This window comes from Anomaloglossus baeobatrachus, chromosome 1, assembly GCF_048569485.1.
Source record: "Anomaloglossus baeobatrachus isolate aAnoBae1 chromosome 1, aAnoBae1.hap1, whole genome shotgun sequence".
NCBI lineage: Eukaryota > Metazoa > Chordata > Amphibia > Anura > Aromobatidae > Anomaloglossus > Anomaloglossus baeobatrachus.
Window position 1 is genome coordinate 589,205,842 of NC_134353.1, and position 12,777 is coordinate 589,218,618.

Consider the following 12,777-nt stretch of genomic DNA (forward strand, 5'->3'; position numbering starts at 1 on the left):
ACAACTTCCTGTTTGTTCTGCTGCTTGTTTCAACCAAATTTATTGATACCAGATATGTTTTGTTTAAATGCGTTTTTTGGTGCGTTTACGATGCGTAAATGCACTAAAGATGCATATACATTTTTTTACCTGTGAAGCTTTTGCATCTAATGCAAGTCTATGGATAAATTCCATTGTGAAAACGTAGCATACTCAGAAGATAAGTTAACATGCTGCGGCTTGTAAAAACGCACAGCAGGTGAGTTTATGTAGCATAAAAAATAAACACAGTGGACATGAGATCTGTAGTAATCCCCTCCACTTTGCTTGTACTTTAAAACACTGTGTTTTTGACTCAGCAAAAAAATGCGAGTAAAGCTCATCTAGGGCAAGTACCATTAACCCAATCCTGACATTGGATGTACTGGATTGTACTGCTAGTCTCGTACTTATCGACCAAGGACGTACCCAGTACATCCTAGCGATTGTGGGAGCACAGGAGCTGAGCCCCCACAATCGTCACTGGTTATCTGACAGCAGAGTCCTGACTCTTACAGCCAGAGATGGTCCATGCTCCATCCCTGGCTGTTTAATCCCCTAAATGCTGCAGTCGATATCGATCGCATCATTTAGAGGATTAAGAGAGGAATCGCCCTCCCTCTGCCCTCCAATTGGTGCCTGTTCTGGCACTTAGGAGTTCTTACATATGAGGTTTGAAAACTATTCTAGGAAACACTCATTTCATCCCAAGCCTTGTGGTGCAGCCAAACAGTACTGTACAGCCACATGTGGGGTATTGCCTCATTCAGAGGAAATTGTGTAACACATTAATTCATTTTGGGAAAACTGGAAATCTGGGGTTAAAACAACATCATAGTGGTAAAAATGTAATTATTTTTTCTTCACCCCTCATTAGTATAACATTTTGTGACACCCCTATAGTATTGATATGCTTGCTACACTCCTAGATGAATTCATTGAGGGGTGCAATTTTTAAAATAGGGTTACTTGTGGGGAATTTCTGCTGTTCTGGCACCTCAGGGGCTTTGCCAATGTGACATGGCACCCGCAAACCATTCAAACTAAATCTGAACTCAAATATAGTACTGCTTTCTTCACTTTGTACTGTGCCTAAAAAGTAGTTTTTTGACCATATATTGGGTATTAATGTACTCAGAAGAAATTTCACAACAATTTCACAACAATGTATGGTCCATTATCTGTTGTTACCCTAGTGAAATTGAAAAATTTGGGGTTAAAGCAATATTTTTGTGGTTAAATTTTTTTTTCATTTTCACAGCTCAATGTTTTAAACTGCTGTGAAGCACCTGGGGGTTCAAGGTGCTCACTAAACATCTAGATATGTTCCTTGAAGGGTCTAGTTTCCAAAATGTGGTGACTTGTGGGGGAGGTCCACTGTTTAGGCACAATGAGAAAAATGAGAAATTACTGATAAAATTTTAACTGTGCTGATGTAAAGTAGACATGTGGGAAACTTTATTTATTAACCATTTTGTGTGACATACAATCATATGAAAAAGTTTGGGCACCCCTATTAATGTTAACCTTTTTTCTTCATAACAATTTGGGTTTTTGCAACAGCTATTTCAGTTTCATATATCTAATAACTGATGGACTAATATTTCTAGATTGAAATGAGGTTTATTGTACTAACAGAAAATGTGCAATCTGCATTTAAACAAAATTTGACCGGTGCAAAAGTATGGGCACCCTTATCAATTTCTTGATTTGAACACTCCTAACTACTTTTTACTGACTTATTAAAGCACTAAATTGGTTTTGTAACCTCATTGAGCTTTGAACTTCATAGGCAGGTGTATCCAATCATGAGAAAAGGTATTTAAGGTGGCCACTTGCAAGTTGTTCTACTATTTGAATCTCCTATGAAGAGTGGCATCATGGGCTCCTCAAAACAACTTTCAAATGATCTGAAAACAAAGATTATTCAACATAGTTGTTCAGGGGAAGGATACAAAAAGTTGTCTCAGAGATTTAAACTGTCAGTTTCCACTGTGAGGAACATAGTAAGGAAATGGAAGAACACAGGTACAGTTCTTGTTAAGCCCAGAAGTGGCAGGCCAAGAAAAATATCAGAAAGGCAGAGAAGAAGAATGGTGAGAATAGTCAAGGACAATCCACAGACCACCTCCAAAGACCTGCAGCATCATCTTGCTGCAGATGGTGTCAATGTGCATCGGTCAACAATACAGCGCACTTTGCACAAGGAGAAGCTGTATGGGAGAGTGATGCAAAGAAGTTGTTTCTGCAAGCACGCCACAAACAGAGTCGCCTGAGGTATGCAAAAGCATATTTGGACAAGCCAGTTACATTTTGGAAGAAGGTTCTGTGGACTGATGAAACGAAGATTGAGTTGTTTGGTCATACAAAAAGGCGTTATGCATGGAGGCAAAAAAACACGGCATTCCAAGAAAAGCACTTGCTACCCACAGTAAAATTTGGTGGAGGTTCCATCATGCTTTGGGGCTGTGTGGCCAATGCCGGCACCAAGAATATTGTTAAAGTTGAGGGTCGCATAAATTCAACTCAGTATCAGCAGATTCTTGACAATAATGTGCAAGAATCAGTGACGAAGATGAAGTTACTCAGGGGATGGATATTTCAGCAAGACAATGATCCAAAACACCGCTCCAAATCTACTCCGGCATTCATGCAGAGGAACAATTACAATGTTCTGGAATGGCCATCCCAGTCCCCAGACCTGAATATCATTGAACATCTGTAGGATGATTTGAAGCATGCTGTCCATGCTCGGCGACCATCAAACTTAACTGAACTGGAATTGTTTTGTAAACAGGAATGGTCAAATATACCTTCATCCAGGATCCAGGAACTCATTAAAAGCTACAGGAAGCGACTAGAGGCTGTTATTTTTGCAAAAGGAGGATCTACAAAATATTAATATCACTTTTATGTTGAGGTGCCCATACTTTTGCACTGGTCAAATTTTATTTAAATGCGGATTGCACATTTTCTGTTAGTACAATAAACCTCATTTGAATCTAGAAATATTACTGAGTCCATCAGTTATTAGATATATGAAACTTAAATAGCTGTTGCAAAACCCCAAATTGTTATGAAGAAAAAAGGTTAACATTAATAGCTGTGCCCAAACTTATTCATATGACTGTAGCTCTCTAGTTTAAGGGCATACAAATTCAAAGTCTGAAAATTGCAAAATTTTTGTTAAATTTCCAATATTTTTACAAATAAACACAACAAATATCATCTTGAATTTACTGGTATCATGAAGTACAATATAAAAGAATTATTTAGCCAGCTTATCGGTGTCCATGATGGTTAGTGGATTACTTTCCCGAATGGTAGAATATCCGCAGGGAAACGGGGTGGGAGCCAGCCACACGATCCAGAATTGGGAAGAAAAAGAGCAATAGAATCCAACGGAAAACACAAGCAAAAAAATTTTTTATCTTCAAGTAAAAAAAATAATTTTATTGTAAACTTCATTAAAAATTTAGCATTCCACTACATGGGGCAAAAAAGTATAGAGAGAGGTGACACCGGACTACTCGTTTCAGCTGACGCCTTCATCATGGTCCAATATAACACTGAACATTTTCCCATCTATTTAAAAAAGAGGTGTTCACCTTCCACAGGTGAAAATTAATTAAAACCAAGGGTGTGATTCCCCAACAGAGCACACACTTCCCTCCAAGTTCACCTCCTTCTACTCTAGAACAATAAAGTTTTTCATAATCTTTTTTACATACAGGAGAACAATACATGCATGAACATAATTAAAATTTGAAAAGATGAAAAACTTTCTTCTCAATAAAGTACAATATGTCACGAAAAAAAACAGTTTTAGAATCACTGGGATCTGTTGATACCTTTCAGCGTTATTAGGCTGCTTTCACACTACGTCTTTTTAACATGCGTCCTGAACGTTTTTTTGCTGCAAAAGCGGATCCTGCTTTTACAGCAAAAAATGCATGCAAACGCATGTCTTATTTTGCAGGATCCTGTCACTGGATGTTTAGGGGTGGGCATTGGAGTCATGTGATCGGGAGTGAGGGGAACTAAACGTGCCAGACTGGGAGCCGGCATCTGGGAGCTGGCATCTGACAGCTGCGAGGCTCGTAACCAAGGTAAACATCGGGTATACTTGCTTGGATACCCGATATTTACTTTGGTTACAAGCGTCTGCAGCTGCTAGGAGCCGGGCTCCCTGCACACGTAACCAACGTAAACATCGGGTAACTAAGATAAGTGGTTACCCGATATTTACCTTGGTTACGAGTGTCCGCAGCTCTCAGGTGGGGGAGAGGGAGGGGGAGAGACAGAGAGAGAGGGAGGAGAGAGAGGGGGAGAGAGACAGAGGGAGGAGAGAGACAGAGGGAGGAGAGAGATAAACTGATCACGGAGGCTGGCTTCTGGGCATGCTCAGTAGAGCAAGCAGGATCCTGCCTATCAGCACGCCAGCGTTCACATGCGTTTGCATGCAGTATAGTCAGGATCCAGCAATTTGCAGAAGTTGGACGCAGCTCAAAAACGCTACAAGTAGCGTTTTTGAAAGATGTTAAAAAACTGCAAGTCGCTGGATCCTCACTATAACGCACGCAAACGCAGGTGAACGCATGTTAACGCGAGTCCATTGCAAATGCATTGAAATGAAAACGCATTTGCACTGGATCCGTTTCTGCGTTAAAAAAACGTTCAGGACGCATGTTAAAAAGACGTAGTGTGAAAGCAGCCTAACCTGTCAAAATGATAGTGGTCAGAATTGAAAAAAATGGCCTTGTCAGGAAGTTGAAAACCATGCTTGGGAGTAAAGTGGTTAAGCGGTTTACAAAACACAGCCTTATTAATGTTAAAGTGACCTTAGCATATATGCCAATGGGTAAACAGATTGGTTGTAAGTATCAGCCTGTTCAGGCCCCTTTACACACTGAGACTTTCAGCGATCCCAACAGCGATTCCAACCTGACCGGGATCGCTACAAAGTCTCTGGTGAGTCTCTGGTGAGCTGTCAAACAGGCAAACCTGGCCAACGACGCAACAGCGATCTGGACCTGCAGAACGACCTAGCTAGTCAAACACTGGAAACGAGTGATGTGTCACAATATCTGTCAATCACTATTCTCTGTCAGTCGGTCTCTAGATTAATCATGTCAGGCGTCTCCCCGAGATTCCTTCCATGATTAATCTGTAAATTACAGTAAATAAACACACACAACTGAAAAAAATCATTTATTAGAAATAAAAAACACAAACACATTCCCTCATCACCAATTTTATCAGCCCCAAAATGCCCTCCTTGTCCGGCGTAATTCCCGGACCTCCAGCGTCGCATCCAGCTCTGCTACATGCAGGTGACAGGAGCAGCAGAATACACCGCCGCTCCTGTCAGCTCCACGCAGCTAATGAAGACAATAGTGCGATCAGCTGAGCTGTCACTGAGGTTACCTGGATCCAGCGGTGGATGCAGCGGTGGCCGCGGGTAACCTCAGTAACAGCTCAGCTGATCGCGCTACTCACCGCAGTTGCTGCGTGGAGCTGATAGGAGCGGCGGTGAGTAGCGCGATCAGCTGAGCTGTCACTGAGGTTACCCGCGGCCACCGCTGCATCCACCGCTGGATCCAGTGACAGCGGGTAACCTCAGTGACAGCTCAGCCGATCGCGCGGCTGTCTTCATTAGCTGCGTGGAGGTGACCGTAGCGGCGGTGTCTTCTGCAGCTCCTGTCACCTCCATGCAGCAGAGCTGGAAGCGACGCTGGAGGTCCGTGGATTACGCCGGACAAGGAGGGCTTTTTGGGGCTTATTAAATTGGTGATGAGGGAATGTGTTTGTGTTTTTTATTTCTAATAAATGATTTTTTCAGGTGTGTGTGTTTTATTTACTGTAATTTACAGATTAATCATGGAAGGAATCTCGGGGAGACGCCTGACATGATTAATCTAGGACTTATTGGCAGCTATGGGCTGCCAATAACTCCTTATTACCCCGATTTGCTAACGCACCAGGGCAAATCGGGAAGAGCCAGGTACAGTCCCAGAACTGTCGCATATAATGTATGCGGCAATTCTGGGCGGCTGCTGACTGATATTGTTAGGCTGGGGGGCTCCCCATAACGTGGAGCTCCCCATCCTGAGAATACCAGCCTTCAGCCGTATGGCTTTATCTGGCTGATATTAAAATTGGGGGGGACCGCACGCCGTTTTTTTAAATTATTTAATTATTTATTTCACTGCACAGTATAGACAAGCCCACCGGCTGCTGTGATTGGGTGCAGTGAGACACCTGTCACTCAGAGTGGGGGCGTGTCTCACTGCAACCAATCATAGGCGCCTGTGGGCGGGGAAAGTAGGGAATACAAAATTGTTTAATGAGCGGCCGGCTTTTTCAAAAGAGGAAAAGCCGCAGCAGCAGTGTGAATGCCGTGCAGTGCCGCTCCGGGGATCAGTGAGTATGAGAGAGGAGGGGAAAATGACCAACAGACTGTGAGAGAGGGACAGAGATAGTGACGGACCGACAGAGAGAGAACAGAGACCGAGAGGGAGAGACCGACTGACAGAGAATAGTGAGTGACAGATATTGTGACACATCACTCGTTTCCAGTGTTTTAAGTCCCCTTTACACACTGAGACTTTGCTGCACAGCGGGAAACAAAGGACCAAAGAATGGTCCTGAACGATTTGTAGCGATCAGCAACTTCACAGCAGGGGCCAGGTCGCTGATGTGTTTCACACACTGCAATGTCGCTGGGGAGGTCGCTATTACGTCACAAAACTGGTGACGTTACAGCGATGTCATTTGAGATGTTGCAGTGTGTAAAGCCACCTTTCCTTACATACTAATCTTCTTAAATGCTGTGCTATCAAACATACTATCTATACTGTTTAGTCAATGTTTTATGGCTTTATGTCTGTATCTCTGTGGCTAAGCTGTGAGCTGTGACAATCTCAATCTCCAGATTCACCAAAAAATGACTGCTGCATTCCATGCTTCTGCTTTTATACAGGCTATGATATTACCTCCTATACCAATTTCTATTAAAATTGCAAGGCATTATGGGAAGGCTTGCTTGGTTTTGTCTCAGGTTTATTTCAGCCGTCTGTTGCTGATGAACTCTACTGCATTGTGTAAAATGTTTCTAACTATTGTACGTGCTCTAATCACAATTTTTTTTAAATTTGACAACTTCAACAAATTCATAAAAATTTGATGCAAAATCGATACGGATCAAATCGATTTGCTCATCTCTGCAGTGATAATGATCTTACTAATATTCCAATTACAGACTAGTTCATTAAGTTGGTAAAGCCTTAAAAGCGTTATCTTTCCCTCCTATTCATTTCAGGATTTTTTTCTATATTGTTGTGTAGGTCTGATGATGAAGACGCCATAACAGAAGAGGAACTGGACAAGTTAAAAGAAGCTGTGGAAGAAAAAAAGAAACTAATTGCCACAATAAGGAACAAACCTTGGAAGATGAAACAAAAACTTGAAGTTCTCAAGTAAGATTTGCCTTATAAGAGTTGATCCATTTTGTATACGAAAGGGAAACTGTAAGATTCGATATAGGATTAATCTGCGGTTAATAACGTTATGAAGGTGCCACTGCACGGGAGAAAATCAACTGTGTTTCTCCTGGGAGCCAACTGCTTGCAGTCATACAGGCATATTGGTGTGACTTCGGTCATTCCTTACTATACTGAGAACAGCGGCTATAGTCACACCTTGGCACTCAGACTTCAGGCTTAGCAGTGTATCAGTACAGAGCTAGATGTCAGTCAAAGTGCATGTTGGTGCCAAAAGTCTCAAAAATGGGGGTGTACTCAAAATACAATGGGGGGACTGGTATGAAGTTGTGCCAGATTTAGCACCTTTTAAAAAAGTCTCAATTGAATCAGGCAAAATCATCTGGAATCGTTAGATTCTTCACATAAAGCGGAAAACAAAACAGGTGAAGCGGTGAAGTACATATAAAATAGACTTCACAAAAGTAGCAAATACAATAATAAATTCTGTGCATAAAAAAAAGGCACAACCACACAAAACTATAAAAAAACAGGTGCAAAGGAAATGATGAATCAGGGCATTGGTATCCGGTTTTTAGGCTTTACTTGTTGTATGATGAGATCTTTTTAACTAATTTGAATTGTATTCCTCAACACTTGTTTAACATGAATGCACCACTCAGAAGCAGAAATTCACACATCTACGAATTTTCCTCTTTTTCTAAACTCCAGCCTTCTTCTGTTCATATTTTTTATTTCCATTAGAGGTTCTGGTATTTTAGATGGAAGAAATGTTTTTTTCTTGCATAAAGATCTTTAAATACAATAAGAAAAAAAAATGAACCCTATTACAAGTCTAATGATCTTCTTAGGATTTAATGGAATTCATTTAAAAAATAGATGGCGGACTGTTGTCATGGCTCAGTTATATTCTGTAGCGATGACAGTAATGTAAATAGAGACATATACAGTGGGTGCAGAAAGTATTCAGACCCCTTTAAGTTTTTCACTCTTTATTTCATTGCAGCCATTTGGTAAATTCAAAAAAGTTCATTTTTTTCTCCTTAATATACACTTTGCACCCCATCTTGACAGGAAACAGCCAGAAATGTAGAAAGTTTTCCAAATTTATTAAATAAGAAAAATTGAAATATCACATGGTCATAAGTATTCAGACCGTTCACTCAGTATTGAGTAGAAGCACTATTTTGAGCTAGTACAGCCATGAGTCTTCTTGGGAATGATGCAAATTTTTTTCCCACCTGGATTTGGGGATACTCTGCCATTTTTCCTTGCAGATCCTCTCCAGTTCCGTCAGGTTGGATGGTGAACATTGGTGGACAGCCATTTTCAGGTCTCTCCAGAGATGCTCAATTGGGTTTAGGTCAGGGCTCTGGCTGGGCCAGTCAAGAATGGTCACACAGTTGTTCTGAAGCCACTTCTTTGTTATTTTAGCTGTGTGCTTAGGGTCATTGTCTTGTTGGAAAGCGAACCTTCAGCCAAGTCTCAGGTCCAGAGTACTCTGGAAGAGATTTTCTTCCAGGATATCTGTGCACTTGGCTGCATTCATCTTTCCTTCAATTGCAACCAGTCATCCTGACCCTGCAGCTGAAAACACCCCCATAGCATGATGTTGCCACTACCATGTTTCACTGTTGGGATTGTATTGGGTAGGTGATAAGCAGTGCCTGGTTTTTTTCCATATATACCGCTTAGAATTATCACCAAAAAGGTCTTTGTCTCATCAGACCAGGGAATCTTATTTCTCTTGGTCTGGGAGTCCTTCATGTGTTTTTTTTACAAACTCAATGCAGGCTTTCATATGTCTTGCACTGAGCAGAGGCTTCCATCGGGCCATAAAGGCCCGACTGGTGGAGGGCTGCAGTGATAGCTGACTTTGTGGAACTTTCCCATCTCCCTACTGCATCTCTGGAGCTCAGTCACAGTGATCTTGGGTTTCTTCTTTACCTCTCTCATCAAGGCTCCTCTCCCACGATTGCTCAGTTGGCTGGACGTCCAGATCTAGGAAGAGTTCTGGTGGTCCCAAACTTCTTCCATTTAAGGATTATGTACACTCCCTGACAGAAGTTCTGTCACTTATCCATGTTATGTAAATAAAAGCTTATAACCTGACTTTAAATTCATCCATTGGTTTTATAAATCACTCTTTTGAAAGCTGAAACCCTTCCTAATTTGGTTTAGGTTATGAAAATAAAGTTGCTGCAAAGCTGAAATATTGATCATTTAATGAACACAGAAAGGTCAGATTTTTGCAAGACATAAGTTTTGTCGCCTTGTCATATAATGCACCCAAAACTAGTTTACATCCTTACCCGTGCTCACTAAATGATCGGTTAATTAGTGGGTGTGTATAAAAAGAAACCCAGCACCCCAGACCTTCACTTGAACTGCAACTTGACCTCTGAGAACATGCCAAAAATTCACCTTGCGACCAAAGCCTAGATTATCAAGAGGCTGAAGACCAGATCCACTGCATAAGTGGCTGGAACCTTTAATGTGTTTCAGTATCAAGTACAAAGAATTAAAAAAAGATTTAAAGAGACTGGAGATGTTTTTGACCAGCCCAGGTCCGGCAGATCCCCCAAGACAACTGCTCAGGAGGAATGTTTGTTGGTTAGAAAATCCAAGGCCAACCCCTCTTCCACTGCAGCAGAGCTCCAATAGGCCTGGTCACCTCAAGTCCCTGTGTCAACTAGAGTAGTTTGTAGGATTCTGTCTCGAAATGGCCTCCATGGTCGAATCAGTGCCCAGAAGCCAGCACTAAACAAAAGGCAATTAAAAAAAAGTGTGGCATTTGCCAAGGGGAGCCTGTATGGATTCAAAATACACCCAGAAAACAGTTAAGTTTGGTGGTGGAAAGATCACGGTCTGGGGTTACATTCAGTAAGGGGGTGTGTGAAACATTTGCAAGGTGGAAGGCAATATCCATAGCCTAAAATATCAAGAAGTATTAGCTACCTCTTACATTCCCAATCATAAAAGGGGTCAAATTCTGCAGCAGGATGGTGCTCCATCTCATACATCCATCTCTACAACAAAGTTCCTCCTGGCAAAGAAGATCAAGGTGCTCAAGGACTGGCCAGCCCAGTCACCAGACATGAACATCATTGAGCATGTTTGGGGTAGGATGAAAGAGGAAACTTTGGAAGACAAAACCAAAGAATCTAGATGAACTTTGGGAGGCATGTAAGACTGCATTCTTTGCCATTCCTGATGACTTTATCAATAAATTGTATGAATCATTGCTGACCCGCATGGATGCAGTCCTTCAAGCTCATGGAAGTCACACAAAATATTAAATATGGCTCTAATAGCACCACAACTTCATTCACCAATGTTATGCAACATATTTTGTATTAGAAGTTAATTATTTGTTTGAATTTCACATTACTTTCAGTGGGAGACAAAACTTTTGTTTTGCCAAAATCTGACCTTTCTGTGTTCATTAAATGATCAATATTTCAGCTTTGCAGCAACTTTATTTTCATAACCTAAACCAAATTTGGGAGGGTTTCAGCTTTCAAAAGAGTAATTTAAAAAAACAATGGATGAATTTAAAGTCAGGTTATAAGCTTTTATTTACATAACATGGATAAGCGACAGAACTTCTGTCAGGGAGTGTAGGTCAATGTGCTGTTAGTAACCTTGAGTACTGCAGAAATTCTTTGATAACCTTGGCCAGATCTGTGCCTTGCCACAATTCTGTCTCTGAGCTACTTGGGCAGTTCCTTTGATTCATGATTCTTATTTGGTCTGACATGCACTGGGAGTTGTGAGGTCTTATATAGACAATTGTGTGCCTTTCCAAATCAAGTCCTATTAGTTTAATTAAACACAGCTGGACTCCAACGAAGAAGTAGAACCATCTCAATGAGGATCACAAGGAAATGGACAGCATGTGACTTAAATATAAGTGTCTGAGCAAAGGGTCTGAATACTTATGACTATGTGATATTTCTTTTTTTTTTGTCTAATAAATTTTCAAAAAATTCTACATTTGTTTTTTTCTGTCAAAATGGGGTGCAGAATGTACATTAATGAGAAAAAAATGAACTTTTTTGAATTTACAAAATAGCTGCAATGAAACAAAGAAAAGTTTAAAGGGGCCTGAATACTTTCCGTTGCCACTGTACATCGTACGTACACCTTTATATTATATTTTTAAAATAAAAGTGTTTCGTGCTGCTGATGTATCTAAATCTACATTTCTACATTTTGTAGGGAAGCTCAGGAGTTTGTAGAAAAATTTGAAGGCGCACTAGGAAAAGGAAAGGGCAAGAAATTTTATGCTTACAAAGTTATGATGCTTAAAGTAAGTATGTAAGGAGTACATATAAAAGGTAATACCAGGACTAATGCTCAGTATGGGAATATGAGAATTTTAAAGTTTTTGAGTAGCATTGGGAGGATGGATGGATAGTTTACTTGAATCTTGATGTACAAACGATTTCTTTTTTTAAGCTTTTAGTCTTCTTTTTTTTCCCAAGATCCATACCATATTAATGAGGGCACTTCTTGTGTGAGATGTGGGCCCAGTCGTAGTTTTTCAATACACCATTCAGTTTACCATGTAGTATACCGTACTGAAGTATGGGAAAAAAAATCAAGACCTGTGAAATGGTTAGCAAAATGCTATTCTGCCATTTCAGTTTTGTTTTTTTAGGACATTTATTGTGCAGTAATTTGACCTAGCGGCATGACCTGGCAATATCAGATTTTTAGATTTTTAATGTATGTGGTTAAAAAAATTAAATACTTTGTAAAAGAAAAAATGGTTTGTGTCACTGTACCTTTATCATTCTTCCACTGATAGAGCTGTGTGACGGCTTGCTTTATGAGCAGCATGCTACAGTTTTTACTGATATTTTAGGGTACATCCGATGTTTAGATCAGTTTTTGCTTAACTTTTTCATGGAAAATTGGCCAATGAAAAACAGCAGTTCTGATATTTCGATTATGGTGACTTTAATGCATTAAACCAACGTTGCTGCATAGTTACCATTTGATAACAGCTTAGTATTGTAGGCAGCATGGTGTTATCCCTTTCTGCACTATCTTATTCTTTTACTGTGAAAGGGGTCGCAGAGTGGTGTGAGATCCTACTCTGAATTCTTGGATCAAAAAAATCAGAAATTCCGGCTCAACTTTGCTAAATAAAAGCCAACAAACTCTTGAACTCTTGTTAATAGGCGATATTTCGAAAAATCACCAGTCTGGGGCTTTTATTAGAAAAAAGGGTAGCCTCAGACTAGTGAGA

The 12,777-nt window shown here is 40.5% G+C and overlaps 1 protein-coding gene across 2 annotated transcripts in view; it reads left to right on the forward strand.

The window, feature by feature from the left end:
- Nucleotides 1-12,777, forward strand: part of LOC142296463 (transmembrane channel-like protein 1) — a 197,330-nt gene that overhangs the window by 29,651 nt on the left and 154,902 nt on the right. For both annotated transcript variants that reach the window (XM_075340106.1, XM_075340115.1), the window contains exons 4-5: nt 7,365-7,496; nt 11,742-11,832. In XM_075340106.1, the coding sequence (XP_075196221.1) occupies nt 7,365-7,496; nt 11,742-11,832 (223 nt within the window). The remainder of the gene's footprint in view (nt 1-7,364; nt 7,497-11,741; nt 11,833-12,777) is intronic.